This window comes from Elgaria multicarinata, chromosome 19, assembly GCF_023053635.1.
Source record: "Elgaria multicarinata webbii isolate HBS135686 ecotype San Diego chromosome 19, rElgMul1.1.pri, whole genome shotgun sequence".
Classification (NCBI taxonomy): Eukaryota; Metazoa; Chordata; class Lepidosauria; order Squamata; family Anguidae; genus Elgaria; species Elgaria multicarinata.
The window spans coordinates 16,348,241-16,366,294 of NC_086189.1; the positions used below are offsets into that span (position 1 = coordinate 16,348,241).

At 47.3% G+C, this 18,054-nt stretch overlaps 2 protein-coding genes across 8 annotated transcripts in view; one reads left to right on the top strand and one right to left on the bottom strand.

Moving 5' to 3' along the window:
* The window catches only part of RAPGEF1 (Rap guanine nucleotide exchange factor 1), a 290,356-nt gene that overhangs the window by 71,167 nt on the left and 201,135 nt on the right, over nt 1–18,054 (bottom strand). The gene's annotated exons all lie outside the window — the stretch shown is intronic.
* The window catches only part of PRRC2B (proline rich coiled-coil 2B), a 62,377-nt gene that overhangs the window by 7,633 nt on the left and 36,690 nt on the right, over nt 1–18,054 (top strand). For all 7 annotated transcript variants that reach the window (XM_063144695.1, XM_063144696.1, XM_063144699.1 and 4 more), the window contains exons 2-7: nt 8,417–8,584; nt 10,757–10,934; nt 11,491–11,593; nt 13,702–13,774; nt 13,903–14,046; nt 17,184–17,425. In XM_063144695.1, coding sequence (XP_063000765.1) covers nt 8,470–8,584; nt 10,757–10,934; nt 11,491–11,593; nt 13,702–13,774; nt 13,903–14,046; nt 17,184–17,425 — 855 coding nt within the window. In that variant the 5' untranslated portion in view covers nt 8,417–8,469. The remainder of the gene's footprint in view (nt 1–8,416; nt 8,585–10,756; nt 10,935–11,490; nt 11,594–13,701; nt 13,775–13,902; nt 14,047–17,183; nt 17,426–18,054) is intronic.

Consider the following 18,054-nt stretch of genomic DNA (forward strand, 5'->3'; position numbering starts at 1 on the left):
TAAAAGTTTAAACCAAAATAAAAGCTAGCAGCAGTGCAGAGATTTAAAATACAATAATAGATTTGAAACAGGACTAAAATGACTGGGAAAATGAAATTGGCTTCTCCTGGCGCCGGAAAGCGCGCGATGTAGCCTCTCTGGGAAGCTCGTTCCATAACTAGGGTGCCACAGCAGAAAAGGCCCTCTTCTTGGTAGCCATCTGCCTCACTTCCTTCTTCAGGGGCTCCCAGAAAAGGACTGCTGAAAGACTGTATGCTTGATTTAGGGTCTGGACAGGTACATAGCGGACGAGAGGATCTTTCAGGTAACCGGGCCGATTAAATGCTTCAGCTAGGACAGGGCTGGCCAATAGACACACCTTTGGGTACCTGCTTTTGTTGCATACCTTTAAATTTGTACCGCCTGAGGATGTGGGAATTCTTGGGGTGGGGGGTGACACTAGCTATATGTACGCTTGATTCTTGGCCTTATATGAGCTGCCAGAGTTGAAATCCCATCTGGACGACATCAGGTTAGGGGGAATACGTTGAAGTTCAGGGGTGGGGAATCACTTTTAACCTGAGAGTCAAATTCCATTTTGGAGCTCTTGGAAGGGGAAAATGGATGCATTCTACTGGTGGGCGGGGCTGCAGGCAAAGGTGGTGAAGCCCCAAATACCAAAAATACCAGCCTATTTTAGCTTAAAGCTCTTTAGCCCTTTAGAAACCACCTGGACCCGTTAGTCTCGAAGGGCAGACCATCTTAATAGGTCCCCCACCCTTGCAGAGGGGAAAAGCTGCTAAAAGTCTAAACCTCAGCAAGTGGTGATCTGACCACAACAAGGGGACTTACGTAAAGTCCCCACTTTCAGATCGCCATCTCCACGGCCAGTTGAGAAAACCAGGTCTAGAGTATGCCCTGCTACCCTGTTTCCCCGAAAGTAAGACATCCCCCGAAAATAAGACCTACTTCCAGTTTTGCCTCTCGCTGTAATATAAGGCATCCCCCCGAAAATAAGACCTTTTTTTTGGTTCAACAATAAATGTGTACCGTATTCTTCTTCATGGAAAAATAAGACATCCCCTGAAAATAAGACCTAGCGCATCTTTAGGAGCAAGAATTAATATAAGACACTGTCTTATTTTCGGGGAAACAGGGTACATGCGTTGGGCTGGTGGCATGTTGAGACAGCCACACGGTTTTCGTGGAGACCATGAAATCCTGAGCCGCCCCAGATAAGATGCCTGCAGTGGGAGTGTTGACATCCCCAGGACCAACAGTCTGGGGCATCTCAGCAGTGCACCTGAGGCCACCTCCCTCAGCTCACCTAGGGAGTCTGTTGAGCAGCGCGGTGGGTGGTACACCAGCAGAATCCCGCCGACCCAAAACAAAGTGCAAACACTCCAGACCTGTAGTCACATGGACAGGGAGCCCACAGAGGGAGGTCCTGCTGAACCAGGTACCCCAGTGGGCATAGCTAAGAGAGACTGACTCCTTGCCGGTAATTAAGCCTTGTGGGGCAGAGCGGTAAAGCAGCAGTTACTGCAGCCGAAACTCTCCCCACGGCCTGAGTTCGATCCCAGCGGAAGCTGGTTTCAGGCAGCCGGCTCGGGTCGGCTCAGCCTTCCATCCTTCCGAGGTCGGTAAAATGAGTACCCAGTTAGCTGGGGGAAAGGTAATAACGGCCGGGGAAGGCAACGGCAAACCACCCCGCTATAAGGCCTGCCAAGAAAACGTCAGCGAAAGCTGTTGTCCCTCCAAGAGTCAGCAATGACTCAGTGCTTGCACGAGAGGTTCCTGCTTGTTGCTGTTTGTTGTTCTGGCAATGAATAAAACTTCTCTGATCCTGAAAAGTCACGACGATTCCAGGAATCCGTGATTGAGCCCATGATTTGCTTGCAGAAGGTCCCAGGAACAATTCCCGACCTCTCCAGGCAGGGCTGGAAAAAAACTCCTGCCTCAAACCCTGGAGATCTGCTGTCAGTCCGTGTCGATAACACTGGGGTAGATGGACCAAGCGTCTGACTTCGTTTAAGCCAGCTTCCTCTGTTCCTTGTCTGTTCCTTATCAACCCCAATTGGTCCACTGGTATCCTCCGCTATATGAAACCTTTTGGATCAGGCTGGTTTGCTAGTCTGAGCAGCTGGGGTGTGTGTGTCTCCTTTTGCTGCCCACGGGGTGCCTTCGCCTTTGGCCCCTTCTCTGGTAACTTCGAGGCTTGACTTCTGCAATGCGCTCTACATGGGGCTACCTTTGTGCCTAGTCCGGAAACTTCAACTAGTTCAAAATAGGGCAGCCAGGTTGGTCACTGACACACCTAGGGGTCACCACATCACACCAGTCTTAAAATCTCTTCGCTGGCTGCCAATTAGTTTCTGGGCAAAGTACAAAGTGTTGGTTATCACCTTTAAAGCCCTACATGGTTTGGGTCCAGGCTACCTGCGGGATCGCCTTCTCCCGTACAATCCGCCCCGCACACTCAGGTCCTCTGGGAAGAATTTACTCCAGCCAACAAAAGCAAGGCTGACAGGTATTACCCAGAGGACCTTCCCTTCTGCCGCTCCCAGACTGTGGAATGACCTGCCGGAGGAGATTCGTCAACTTAACAGTCTTTTAGCATTTAAGAAAGCTATAAAGACTGATCTCTTCCGGCAGGCCTATCCAGTGGAATTTTAGGATGCTTTTAGGATGTTTTTAGGAGACTTTAACAATGTATATTGTGTTTTGATTAATTTTTTATGTTTTTTATGCTTGTTGTTCCCTGCCTCGATCAGGATGGAGAGGCGGGTTAGAATTATTATTATTATTATTATTATTATTATTATTATTATTATTATTATTATTCTCTGCCACACCCTCTTAGCAGGGGCTGAGTTCTGCAGTGGGGGTCCTCAGCTGGGAAACCTGCCCTCCCGGATATGTAGGATTACCTGTCACCCTGACAATAGGAATTCTCACCCCACTGGGAAGCGGAACACTTCCTACTCTTTATTTCGTTTTCCTTTGTCTGTAATCTTGGCGGTTGTGAAGATGACCTTCCGCTTGTGACCTGGGCGCCTGCCAAAGCAGCGTAGCTGTGTTCGCCTCCAACCACGTGTGTTTGCAAAGCCCGCTGGCTCCTCGGATGATGAATCCACTTGGTGTGGTGATTGTAAAGTAGGACGAGGGGATTGGGATCCCTGTGGCAAGCCAGGACAGAGGGCTTGTTTGGAAACCATCATTTAAACAAACTGGAAAGGATTCAATACTTTGCATTCCTTAAAAATACTGAGCATTTATATTGTTGTTCGGGGTTCAAAGCATTAAACGATGTTATCCTGATACAATCTCTCTGTAAGATGGATCAGTATCGTTAATCCCAGCAGTGCAGGTAACTGAGGCTGACGAGGCAGTGGGTGCATAAGCATAAACGTTTCCAATGTTATTAATATGTCCCAGTTTGCACAGATAAGTGCTACGGATGCATGCGGTTCTAAAACACAGGCCTGCCCCAGTTGCTTGTAAAAGGTGTGTGTGTGAGCTGGGTGGTGGTGTCAAACCCTCCCCACCTTCAGGTTTCTTTACTGTAGCCTTGGTCCACACTGCCGATATAAAAGGGACACCAAAAGCGACCTCATCCTGTTTTAGACCCTTAGTCTATCCAGCCCAGCATTGTCGACACGGACCGGCTTCAACAGCTCTCCGGGGTTTCAGGCGGGATTCTTTCTGAACCTTACCTGGAGAAGCCGGGATTCGAACCTGGGACTTTGCGTGTGCAGAGCAGGGCATATGCCACTGAGGTATGGCCCTTCCGAAAAGGAAGCTGCCGTTTTCTCCCAGCTCACTCCCGGTATCTGAGCCCAGCTGCGTGAAAAACGACCGCGGGGGAACGGTTTGACAGGCGCACGCTCCCATCTGTGGCACAGCCTCTTTGCGCTTCACATCGCACTCCCCTCGTTTGACACACGATGGGGATTGAGCCAGGTTTAAAGACACCGGAGGACCCAGCCCAAGGGGTCTTGTGAATCTGCCAGAAACTCCCTCTTCTCTGCTGGGAGTTGTTTACTTCATTCTCTGTCGTTCCTTTAAGGATATGAGCTGGGATCAGGAGGCAGGTTTGTTGCTAAGGTTTTTTTTTGGCAGCTCGAGACCGTGCAATCTGTTTTGCCGGCTTGGCTTGAAGCGTTCTTTTTTTCCTTTCTTCTTCTTCTTCTTCTTCGTCATCGTCGTCGTCGTCGTCTCCTGTTACCCAGCTGACACCTGCTGCAGTGAATACACTTCCCTCCTGCAAGGATCCCGGGAATTGCGTTGCCAGTGGGAGAATTGAGAGCGTACAGGTGATGAGTCACTGTTTTCTCGTGCGTGGAATCGCTTCGATTCAATTAAGTTGCGGGCCTCTCTCTTTCTTGCCGCCCTCGCTTCCCACCCGGCAAATGCAGCGATCCAAACCGATCGAATGAACGGGAAGAGTTCTGTAGAAACGGCTGACGATATAATGACACAAACATGCACAAGTGCGCGGCTCTTAACGTGCAAGAATAGCACCTTACTGGTAGGGTTTGTGGAGCAAAGCAAGTCTTCATATTTTTGGTGGTTCAGGAAGTGTTTCGCTGAACTCTCAGTCTCTGCATCATTGAACTGTTTGCTCTCTCTTCTGGAGAGAGACCATCGCTCAGGGGCCTCTTGAAGGTCCCCAGTTCTGGAAAGATCTCCCTCACCCTGAAATCCTGGAGGACCATTGCCATCGGTGTAGACATGGTGGCGTGAGGTGGACCATAGTTTGCATTCTTGCTCAGGTAGCTGCTTATGTTCGCCTCTGCAGGCACATAATGCCGCTCTCGTTCTCGGGATCCTAGTCAACCCAAACACCTGTTTCCCCCAAACAAAGCATTCACAGAAACGCCGCGTCCTGTTTCCTGCAGTACGTCTATCGTTGGAGTGTACTCACCACTCTCCCATATCATAGGAACGTAGAAAGCTGCCTTATACCAAATCAGATCATCTCCCTCAGTATTGGCTACGCCAGGGGTGGGCTAAAGATAGATCTCCAGATGTTTTGGTCCTCAACTCCCAGAAGCCCTTGGAGCCCTTGGGCTCCAGCAACGCTTGGAGTTGAGGTTCACACCATCTGGAGATCTTTCTGCCCACTGCTGGTCTACACCAGTCTTCCACGGCTTGATGCCCTCTAGATGTTTTGGCCTACAAATCCCCTAATTCCTGACCGATTGTGCTACTGTCTTGGACTCATGGGAGCTGAGGTCCAAAACACCTGGAATGCACCAGTTTGGGGAAGGATGGTCTAATGGGTAGCAACTATCCAAGGTTTCAGGAGGGCTTTTTCCCAGCCCTACATGGAGAGGCCGGGGATTGAATCTGGGGCTTCTGCGTGCAAAGTAAGGTCTCTACCACTGAGCTATGGGCTGATTTATAGAATCAGAATTGTGGAGTTGGAAGGGACCACAAAGGTCATCTAGTCCATCTCTCTGCTGTGTTCAGGAAAACCAATTAAACCATCCATGAGAGGTAGCTGTCCATCCTCTTCTTAAAAACCTCCAGAGATGAAGAACCCATAACGTCTGTAGGCAGGCTGTTCCAATGATGTACAGATCTTACCGTCAGGAAGTTTTTCCTTATATTTAATCGAAATCTAGGTAGCTGTCACTTATCCCCATCATTTCGGGTCCTAATTTCTGTGGCCGTGGAAAATAGTTCTTGACCATCTTCCCTGTACCTGAACACTGCCTCACCTGTCTCCGCTTAGTCTCCAAGTGCTTTCAGCCTGTCCTCATAGGACATGTCCTCAAGCCCCTGTATCATCTGTGTTGCCTTATATTGAACTCAGACCCCTGGTCCATTTAGCCCAATATTGTCAACACTGACTGGCGGCAGCGGCTCTCCAGGGTTTTCAGGCCGGAGTTTTTCTAGCCCTACCTGGAGAAGCCGGGGATCAAACCTGTGACCTTCTGCATGCAAAACGAAGGCTGTACAACTGAGCGATATGGCTCCTTCGTCAGGCCTCACAGAGATACAGAAATCGATGGTCTCTCCCATCTGCATCATATGTGCCTTTCTTATGCTTGCTATAGGTAGCGCGTTGTTTGTTGTTCCTTGAAAACAAGTGTTTTTCCCTGATTAGTAAAACCTTATTAAGTCCCCAACGGCTCTGCGCCATAACGAGGCAGCCCAATAAACCAGAGCAACAAACCTTTCTGGTGGAATAGCCTGCCTCTTTCGGAAGGAGCTGTTTGAAGAAAAGCTGCTAGGTAAAAAATATTTATGCTTCTGAAATCTCGGCTGTTTTTAATCAAGCAGTCCGCTTCCTTGCAAAGGGGCTGACTGAACTTCCCTGTTTTTGAAAGGACTGGGTTTGTAATGTTTGCTCCAAAGCCTTCTGATTTCTGGGGCTGGAATGAATTGGTGGGAAATCTTCTACCTGAAATCCTGGGACGTTGCTTGGACGGTACCGGTCTTTTCCAACCGCAGCGGTCTGATTCCTTGTATATAAATATGCAGTTGTCACGGTTTGTAGCTCTCGTATTTTACTTACCTTTCACTTCATGCCTCCAATTAAGTGGGCTCTAGTCCACAAACCTTAATTATGGCATAATAAATGTGTTAGCCCTCCTTTTTTTTTAAGTGCCACACAGCTTGTATTTCAGAGCCAGTCACAAATAGTTTAGGAAGACGTTTCATTGCAAAAAATACATGTAAGGCAGTGTTGGTTTATACCAGCTGTCCCCTGTCTGGCGCCCCACAGATATGGCGGAGTACAATCCCATCATCCCCAATCACATCCCCAGCCAGCCATGAGAGTTGTAGTCCAACAGATCTGGAAGCGAGCTGTTTTAGACTGTCTTTATCCCACGCTTTCTTTCCTGTTCCCAGGTCAGCTAGCAGACATTTAACAAAAACAATATGATGTGTAATAGCTTATGCATTTGCAAGACCGTAGAGGCAGCGATCCGTCTGCGAGGGGACAGGGAACCCGGACTCTTGGGTCCGAGGTTGGAGTGCCTTGTCCGGCCTCAGATCCAGGAATCCTAAGCAGCCAGTAGTGCCCCAAACTCTGTCCAGCTTCTTCACACGACAGACTCCCAAACTAGTGAAAGTTAAAGCTAGTATCAGATCTAACTGTATTTGCAAGTTTATAATTTGACTACCTCCTTTGAAAAACGTTGTGGAGGACTCCCGTGCCGCAGGGCACTTCCACCACATGTAATAATAAAATGTGCCCACCGCATCACATTGGCGGGCGGCACCTCCTTTTCGGCTTCCTGGAATGCCCTGGGAACCTCACTGAAAATACCAAGGCGATGTTCCCAGTGGATTTACCTCCTCTGCTGTCGCTCTTAAATGCACCCCAAATCACGGTAGGGCTTCCTGCTCTGAGCCCTGGGGTGGATAAAAAACTATGATTTTAAAAAAAACCCACACCCCAGTTTTTTTTGAATTTAAATTGGATTTTTTTATTTAAATTGGATTTTTTTTAATAAAATGCTTTTTGAGGAAAAAATCTATCTAAAGATAGTTTTCTATTTAAGATACATTATAGTCCAAAGGTTATTCATCATGAAATAAGGATTAGTTTTTAATTCTGTAGCATGAGGCTGTTTAAATTTTTTGGTAAATGAATTCCATTCATCCATTCACAATGTCATGCTCTTCCAGAGGTTTCTGTAAGATTATTTTCTCCTTCCAATAAAGTACAGCAGAAAAGTTGTCCGAATATTAAACTGGAGATAGTTCACCTCCCATTAATTTCGTAATTATCTATCTATGATGTGTGTCTAATAGTATAACCAAATCAGTATTTATATATATATATATATAACTGTAAAAGTAATCTGAAAAGTTGCTATTCTAAAAATGAAACCTTAATCTGGTTGTAACTATTAAGATTATACCAGCAAAAAGGAGTCTTTGGTAACTCTGAGTTGTGTAAAATATAGCGAGGAAGAGTGCACTTTTTGGGCGGGGGGCGGGGGGGGGAAGTCACATAATTAAATCGTGTCTTTCCGACTAGTGATTTAAATCATGATTTAAATCAAATTGATTTAAACCAAATCCACCCTGCTGAGCCCACATGCTTTCTCCTGCGTTTTCCATTGTGATTTGCAGTTTTGGAATTGTTTTGATTTGTTTAAAATAGTTTTGTCCAGTTCCTCAGCCAAAAAGGCTGCCTGTGCAGCTTACATATAGTACAACAAGACAGCCCCTGCCCTAATGTATATGATCTAAAAAAACATGACATAAGAGGAAATAGGAATGCGGAGGGAAGAGGAAAAAGACACACACAAGCAGTTGCTTTCATTAAAACCTGTTTCATTCCAGCAGGAAGTAAGTCTGTTGCGAACAAACTACAGACCTGGGTCCTTCCTGGTTTCTATTTCCTCGCGGACACACTTGTGCATATTTAAAAATACGAACCACTCATTTTTTGCCCTCCTTCCTTTCCCAGGCAGATCGGGAACGGCGCAGAGAAATTTCCTTACTCGATGACCTTTCATCGCAATGTCCGATCGTTTGGGGCAAATAACCAAGGGAAAGGATGGGAAAAGCAAGTACTCAACTCTCAGCCTGTTTGATAAGTATAAAGGAAAGTCAGTAGAAGCTATCAGAACTACAGGTAAGAGGGATCTGGTGGACGTGGGCAGGAGGGAAATAGCGGTGTGGGTTTCCTGGAAACCGTTCCTGTCCAGAATTAGGTTAATTTGCACGGGGAGGTTTTCAGTCTACATCGGAAAATGTAGGAACGGGGACCCTTTTTTCAATTTCAGATCAGTTTCAGAGAAGCTCCCAGGGGGCTGCATTCCAAGGTGGGCGTGGCCAAGCAAAAGGGGCGGGGCTGAAAGGCAAAGATGACCAGCCTATTTTAGCTTCAAGCTCTTACTGCCATCAGCTAGATTTCAGGAGGGGCATTTGAATCTTTTCGAATGCGGGGGAGAATGCACAAAAGCTTAGGAATTCACGCAACAAATCGTGGTTGGGGCACCCTGGAGGGCGCGGTTGGGATCTGGGGGCCCGGATTGGAACCCCAAGCCCCAAGCCTGTTTTTTCCCACCTCTGCCCTAGAGGGATCTCATTTAACATGGATATTCTACTTGTGTTTAGTAAACAGCAAGACTAAAAAAAAATTGAAGACTAAAACAAGAATACCCCCCCCCCACATACCCCATGTTAAATTTTCTCCCAGTACACCACAAGTATTTTTCCTGAAATATTCCAGGGCGGGGAAAAAATTAAAGCACACTTATTGCGTTTTAAATGTTAACGCTGCGTCGAAATGTTATTGGGATACTTGTAAACATGGAAAGGCAACAACATGTACTTCTTTTACGTTGTTTAAATGTCAGAAAAAAGCAAAGGTGCTGAAATCTAACACCCCAATTTAGTCTTCTCCAATATGGTGCCCTTTAGATTTGTTGGACTACAACACCCAGCATCCTCCAGTTAGCATGGTTGGCTGGGGATACTAGGAGTTGTAGTCCAACACCTCTGGGTTGGGAAAGGCTGCAGTTTTATCAATTTTAGCAACCCACAGAAGTGTGCATGATATGCAGGCAACTGGTCTTCCACGAAGATTGTTGGGAGACCTTCAGTTTCGCTGCTATTCCTGATTTGATCCATTTCATTCTGAAATGTACATGTATTTCAATGTTATATTTTGTTTTGTTTTTTATTTATTTCATTTCTATACTGCCCAATAGCCAAATGTCTCTGGGCGGTTCACAAAAATTTAAACCATAAGGTACAGTATAAAGTATGGAAGCTCAAAATACCAATTTAAAGCCAAAATATAAAAAAATACAGCCAGAATAAAACTGAGCAACAGTTCAGAGTTTTAAAATACATATTTAAAACAACAGACTTGAAAGACTAGGATGGTAAAATTCTAAAAGACTGGGTAAATAATAGGTCTTCACCCAGAACCGGAAAGAGTACAACATAGGCACCAGGCGAACCTCTCTGAGGAGCTTGTTCCACAGCTGGCGTGCCACAGCAGAGAAGGCCCTGCTCCTGGTAGCCACCTGCCTCCCTTCCTTTGGCAGGGGCTCACAGAGAAGGACCCCTGAAGATGATCTCAGAGCCCAGGCATATAGGAGGAGGCAATCCTTCAGACTGAAAGAACTGGGCATGTTTAGCCTGGAGAAGAGAAGATTGAGGGAAGACATGATAGCACTCTTCAAATACTTAAAAGGTTGTCACACAGAGGAGGGCCAGGATCTCTTCTCGATCCTTCCAGAGTGCAGGACACGGAATAATGGACTCAAGTTAAAGGAAGCCAGATTCCAGCTGGACATCAGGAAAAACTTCCTGACTGTTAGAGCAGTGCGACAATGGAATCAGTTACCTAGGGAGGTTGTGGGCTCTCCCACACTAGAGGCCTTCAAGAGGCAGCTGGACAAGCATCTGTCGGGGATGCTTTAGGGTGGATTCCTGCATTGAGCAGGGGGTTGGACTCGATGGCCTTGTAGGCCCCTTCCAACTCTGCTGTTCTATGGTTCTATAAGATGCCCCCAAGCGTTCTCTCATGCACTTACCAGGAATAATCACCTGAAAAACATGAATTACAATTTGGGAACTGCCAAGCTTGGCTAATATTATTTACGAACTTAGGGAATGGTAAATCTTCCATGGAAAAATTCCTGGGAAATCCTGCACCGGTCACAATGGCAAACTTGGCTTCTGTTCTTGCAAGCGAGGGTTGCTGAAGCGTGTAGCTATGTTGGCAGACGGGCCATTCCCAGTTGACGCCGGCGTCTTTCTCTCCTCCCCTCCCTCCCTCCTTCCTTCCCAGTTATTCCTAGACATGGCTTACAGAGTCTCGGGAAAGTTGCTGCTGCCCGGCGCATGCCCCCTCCTGCCAACTTGCCAAGTTTGAAGTCTGAGAACAAAGGAAACGACCCCAATATCATCATCGTACCTAAGGACGGTACAGGATGGGCAAACAAGCAGGACCCGCCAGACCAAAAGAGGTACGAGGAGACCAGGTCCATTAGAAGGCCGTAGTTCAAGAGCTGAACCCTTGCTTTGCATGCAGAAGGTCTGAGGTTCGATCCCCGGGCCCTCTCCAGGTAGGACTAGGAAAGGGTCCTGCTTGAAGCCCCAGAGAGCTTCTGCCTGTCAGTGCCGACAGCACTGGCCTAGATGGCCCAAGGGTCTGAATCGTTTTTGGATGTTGGCATTTCTTGCTTATTGAAAGTTTTTAGAGTTTATCTTTTAACAATAAAAGAACCTCCCCTCCCTCCTGCCGAATTAAACCGTTGATGCTGAGCTTCAGCATCAATCAGCCTGTCCAGCTGGCTTTCAGGGGACCCTGCCTCGAAATTTGGCTCGCCTCACATTCTTATTCTTAGCCTAGGGGTTATATATGTAGCCCGTAACGTGGTTCCAGCTGCAGCATGTGAGGTTGTATTCGCTTTGCCGCCTTCGGCCGCGTTTGCAGGGGCTTCGGGTGTCCTGTGAGCCGGCCCGACTTTCAGGCCCAAGCCCGGTTTCTTAACTCTCCGCTCTTCCGTCTTCTTTCCCCAGTTCCAGTGCCACGGCCACACAGCCGCAGGAATCGCTGCCGCAGCAGGATTTGCAGAAATCTGCCTCCAGTTTACAGAAGCTGACACAATCAATCAGTCAGGAGGTGGGTGCGAGTCGAACCTGTGGGCTCCTCTACCTTCCATTTTATGTCCCAACTCGCCCGGGAGGGCACGAAGGCTGATACTGGGAGTGTTCAGACCACACGCTAAGCCATGGTTAGGCTGCTAACCCTTTTGTTAGTGAGCGTGTTTAAACTGTGGTTATGTAGCCACCCTGGTTAGGGATGGTTCACACAACACACTGAGTCATGGTTCACATGACATGGTAAGCTGTAGGGCAGCCTTCCTCAACCTGGGGCGCTCCAGATGTGTTGGACTACAACTCTGGGAGATGCAGTCCAACACATCTGGAGCGCCCCAGGTTGAGGAAGGCTGCTGTAGGGCCTTGTGGCGATACCCACCTTTCTGTCCCTTAGGTATGTCTGCGTTTTGTAGGTCTAGCGAGTGCGGAATGTTGGACTGAGTGGGTGTGGCTAGTGATGCGGTGGGACGAGGAGGGAGGAGCATAAATCGGTTGGCTGAGGGGATTGTGGGTGGGTTGGTTTGAGGTCTGGTTTTAGTCTGGGAGTTTTACTCTGGCTTGTGCTTCGTGAGAGTGTTTGGTGTGTGAGGAGTGAGAAGAGATAGGATTTTAAGGGACTTGGGAATTTTGTTTTAAATCTAAAAATAAGCAGGTTTGATCTGAATTGAAATACCAAAGATTTGTTAAATTTCAATCAACTTTACTTGGTGTTCTGTCGCCACAAACCACGCGTCAGCTCGGATTTATTACCTGCTCTATTACACCGTGTAAAAACATCTAACGATACACCTGCAGTTCAATACCTCAACAATAGAACCTATTTATCAAAACCCTTTACCTTGTTCCCTTCCGTATTGGGGAAAGGTGGTGTTGTTTTTACATTTTCCTCAGGCTTTTGGCTTGAGAAGGGTGCGCTAGGCCAGGCCTTCTGGGTGACGTCGGTGACGTCGCAGGCCTGTTCAGAAGACACCTTAAACCCTGCTGGTTAAGGGTTTTGGTTAAGCAGCAGGGTTTAAGGGGTTTTGCTAAACCCTGCTCGCTCTCTAGCCACAGTCGGACCCTCTGCAGCAGGGTTAGAGGCTCCAACTGTGGCTTAAAGTGCTGTGTGCAACAGCGCGGCTCGTGGTTAGTGTTAACCCCAGAGAACCAGTGTTTTGCTAACCACAGAGCCTGAAGTGTCGTCTGAACAGGCCCAATGTTCAGTTCAATGCTTAACCACTGGCCTAGCGTGCTGTTGGAACAGGGTCACCATGTAGTGATGGCTATCAATTTGAATGGTTTTAAAAGGGAGTTAGACAAATTCTTGGATGATAGGGCTGTCAGTGGCTACTCGTCCTGAGGTCTCTGTGCTCCCTCCAGTATCAGAGGGTGGCATGACTATATATCCTAGACGTTGAGGAACAGTTGCGCCCATGTCCTACTTTCAGGCTTCCCCTTGGGGCATTTGATTGGCCTCTGTGTGGACCGAATACTGGACAAGATGGACCCTTGGCCTGAACCCACGTGGATCTTCCTGTAACTTGAGTCCATTATTCTGTGTCCTGCACTCTGGGAGGATCGAGAAGAGATCCTGGCGCTCCTCTGTGACAGCCTTTTAAGTATTTGAAGAGTGCTGTCATGTCTCCCCCTCAGTCTTCTCTTCACCAGGCTAAACAGGCCCAGTTATTTCAGTCTCTCTTCATAGGGCAACCAGGATGATCAGGGGTCTGGAAACAAAGCCCTATGAAGAGAGACTGAAAGAACTGGGCATGTTTAGCCTGGAGAAAAGAAGATTGAGGGGAGACATGAGAGCACTCTTGAAAGGTTGTCACACAGAGGAGGGCCAGGATCTTTTTTCGATCTTCCCAGAGTGCAGGACACAGAATAACAGGCTCAAGTTACAGGAAGACAGATTCCGGCTGGACATCAGGAAAAACTTTCTGACTGTTAGAGCAGTACGACAATGGAACCCATGACCTAGGGAGGTGGTGGGCTCTCCCACACTCGAGGCCTTCAAGAGGCAGCTGGAGAGCCATCTGTCAGGGATGCTTTAGGGTGGATTCCTGCATTGAGCAGGGGGTTGGACTCGATGGCCTTGTAGGCCCCTTCCAACTCTGCTATTCTATGATTCTATGTTCTCTTCTTCCACAGAGTACAAATTCAGCCCCAGGTGGACCAAAGTCATGGGCACAGCTGAATGGAAAGCCAGCCAGACACGAAGGTGGTGAGTTTGTGGGGGGCGGGACGGGTGTTTTCCTGATCTCTCCAGCCAAGGAAGGGACATGTCGGGAGAACGGAGCAGCCGTCACCTCAGCTGCCTGATCTCCACGTGCCGCTCTGTCTTTCCGGCAGGTTCAAGGGCCTCAAGCCGACTGTTATCCTTCTCTCCCGAGGAATTTCCAACACTGAAAGCAGCTGGCGAGCAGGACAAGGTTGGCAAAGAAAAGGGCGTCTTAGATCCGTCGTATGGGCCCGGACCAAGCCTCCGCCCCCAGAGTACGTAAAGCAGGGGTGTTGAACCTCTTTCAGCCCGAGGGCCGAGTAGCGTTTGGAAGGAGCTCTCGGGGGCCGCATCCCTGTGGTGGGAGGGGCTGAGGGCCAGAGAGGCAGAGCCAAAGGCAGCAGGTGTGGGACAGGGCAGAAATACCAGCACAAAACTACGCTGACAGCCATTACCCAGAGGACCTTCTCCTCTGCTGCTCCTAGACTGTGGAGTGGCCTGCCGGAAGAGATTCGCCAACTCAACACTCTTTCTGAATGTAAAAAAAGCTGTAAAGATGGATCTCTTCCGGCAGGCCTAGCCAGTCGAATTTTAAAATGTCTTACAAGATTTTAGGATTTTAATAGTGTATTGGTTTTATGTTTTTAATCAGTTTTATGTTTTTTATATTTTCGTATTCGAGGTTGTTCCCCGCCTCAATCCAGAGGGAGAGGCGGGAAGAAATAATAATAATAATAATAATAATAATAATAATAATAATAATAATAATCTTAAAGCCCTTTACTGCCTGTAACTGAGCTTGAAGAGAGGCATTTCAGCCTGTAGGATGGGGTAAAACTGAACAAAACCTAGGAAACTTACTTACTATTGTTGCAAAAATAGCTCATTCCCTGGTGTAACAAGTCCAATTCCGCACACAAGGAGGAGGGGAGATGAAGTATGGGTCAAATAATGTTTATTCTGCAGAATAAAGAGGCACAAGAACTAATTGCTGCAAAGCATGTGCCTACCTCGCAAGGGAGGTAGCTAGGTATTTATACACTATCTTCTCAGGCGGCTGCAGACGCAGGCACCACCTAACAGGAAATTTCTAGCTGAAAAGAAAGTACATGGAAATACAATCTCTGTTCTTTTGGCAAGCATCTACTAAAAGAGATAGGTACTCACTGTTCTTTAAGAGAACGTTCACTTGATTTTGGTTATCTAGGAATTTCTTGGCTTCTTAGCAACTCTGGTTCAGAGCTGGGCACTTTTCTAACACTATGAAGGGTCAGGCCCCAGAGCCAAGATTGCCCTGCGTGAGGGCAGGCAGTGAACTAGGGTTGCCTTCCTCAACCTTGCGTCCTTCTGATGTTTGGACTACAACTCCCATCAGCCCCAGCCAGCATGGGCAAGGGGGTTGTCGTCTGAAACATCTGGAGGGCACCAGGCGGAGGAAAGCGGAACTAAGGAGAGGCAGTGTGGTGTGAGCTGATTGTCCTGTTGCCATGACAATGGATGCTGGGCCTTGTAGGGATGGTACCCAAGGAAGACTGTCCCTGGTTGCCAGGCAACGGGGATGTGGCAGCCATGAGGCGACTATGGGGAAAACAGGAAGCGGGCAACAGCTGGGGAGGAAGTGGGGACAGCGGTTGTCTTGGGTGGCAGCATTTACGGGCAGGAGGCACTTGAGGGATTTTTTAACACCCCACTCCTGAGTGAAGGCCTAAACTAATAACTGACACACACACCACCCCAAATTTCACTTGTACTTCATGCTTCCTCCAAGAACCTCAGGTTTACTGTATGTGGGGTTATCTCTTTTTTTACCCCGCTTCACAACAGCTCTTTAGGGTAAGTTAGGCTAAGGGATAAAAACAGAAGCTTTCTGGCTGCCCTTGGGCCTAAATTTCCAAATCGGGTTTTGAACCCTGGACCAAGACCTGAACATTCTCTTTCCTCTTTATTTTTATTTTAAAACGCAAATATAAATAGGTAACTTTAAGAAGAACATTCTTATTTATTTATACAAATGTGTATATACCATGTTTTGGCCCTCAGAAAGGCCTGAAGGTAGTTTACAGCCATATATCTCAGTGCAGTAAAGGCTAAAAACAATACAAAATATTAATCCTTTAAAAACAAGATAAAAAGAAAAAGGATTTAGAAAACATTTAAAAGTCATTAAAAGCTCAGCAGAATGAAATGTCTTTGCTACCTACGAAAATCCTCAAAAACTTGAATAAAATACCTAGGTAACAAGAAAGAAAGAAAGAATGCAAACCTCAAAACATATTGAAGCAGAGTTATGAATAGCATTAAGTTGATAAATGATGATAAATGATAACCGATTAAATGATAACCACTTAGTGTGTAAACCATTCTCTGTTGTTTTATTCTGCTTCCCTCTTCCAGTGACTTGGGGTAAAATCCTACCCTGGGTACACTTTTAATTGCAGAATTTACACCGTAGTAGACCTACTATGTAGTTCTTCCAGGACATTATCCCCTGCACAGTAGTAAATCAGTATTTCCACATTTCAGCCACTTTTACACTTACGTTTCTGTACCCGTAAAAAAACATCATGGGATAACAAATATCCCATCTTATGTTTGGGGTGGGGTTCCCCCCCCCTTCAACCCTATTAACTGCCCTCCCAGGGTACGCCTGTGTCACTTTTCAGGGCAGAAGTTGGAGTGATGTCTGTTCATGTTATATTAGCTCACGTTGGCTTATCTGAGTGACTCCCACCTTCCAAAGCGAAGGCTTTCAAGAACAACTTCAGACCTTTCTGCAAAAGTCTTGGGTAAACTTGACCAGGCTTATGGGATTGACCCTGAGGCTGTACCCTTCTTTGCTTCTGATAGAGTCAAGCAGAAAAAATATCTTTATCCTAAGCGATTGGATCGGGTTACAATCTCTCAGCTGTCTTATTCCTGTTAGCACCCATTATATAAGGCGTTGTTTGGTTTGGAGAACTTTATGCGTTTGGGGTATTTTTCCTCCCAGCCAACGTTGGGGTAAAACATATCCAAGAAAACTGATTCTAGGGGAGCAGATTTAAGTGCCCATACAATGTTCTTCCCCTCTCCCCCTGAAATTATTTCAAGAAATCTTTTGCCAATCTTTTTGTCTCTCAGTGGAAAGGATTGCGATAAAAAGTGCTCTGTGGGGTTCATTTTCAAAGAAGAACTGACCCAGGGAAGCAGACTTAAGGGCCCTCCTTTTGCAACGGCACACATAGCTTTATTTTGGGGAAATTGTACTATGTCAAGATGCATTCAGGTTTGGCTGGGGGTAATAAAATGTCCCCCCAAGCCCTCCTCAATCTATGTTCTGTTTCTTTATCCCTTTTTAAAGAAAGAAGCATGATATAGTAAAAAAAAAAAAGCCTATATTAACACTGGTGTTTCCCCCCCACTCCATCTCTAGATGTCACAAGTTGGAGGGAAGGCGGAGGCAGAAACATAACTTCTGCCACATCTCTGACCGCCTCCCTGACTGAGCTGGGCGCAAAGACCGTGAGCGCAGGAGACGGAACCCCCTCCTCAGCGAACTCCAGCGACCCGAAGGAGCCCTCCCTCCGCCCAACTCAGCCGATCCGCAAAGGGGCCGCGCAGTTCATGGCCAATGTGTACCAGCCACCAACCTACCATGACATGCTTCCAGCTTTTGTGAGTCCTCAGGAAACAGGCAAACCCCATAAGAAAACTAAAGTGGGCCGCCTGCCGTGCGGGGATGAGTTTAGCCTTGACGGAAAGGAAAGGAACCTCTCGTGCAAGCACTGAGTCATGACTGACTCTTGGAGGGGCGCCAGCTTTCGCTGACGTTTTCTTGGCAGGCCTTATAGCGGGGTGGTTTGCCGTTGCCTTCCCTGGCCGTGATTACCTTTCCCCCAGCTAACTGGGTACTCATTTTACCGACCTCGGGAGGATGGAAGGCTGAGTCGACCCGAGCCGGCTGCCTGAAACCAGCTTCCGCTGGGATCGAACTCAGGCCGTGGGGAGAGTTTCGGCTGCAGAAACTGCTGCTTTACCGCTCTGCGCCACACGAGACTCTTTAGCCTTGACGGTGTTCATTTAAATTCTTTTTCTGGCCCTTGTTCTTCGGTTCTCTTGGAAGAAAAGAATGAATTTCTGTCAAGGGTTTTTATAGGTAAAATGGCGTATAGTCACTACACAGTGTTGTAGGATTGCGCCTTTAGGGGTCTGCATCTTGTTGAGACCTCAGAGAACTTAAGCAGCTCGTTCAGTGAGTCACAGTGTTAGTGCAGAGGTTTCGGACTACAACTCCCATCATTCCT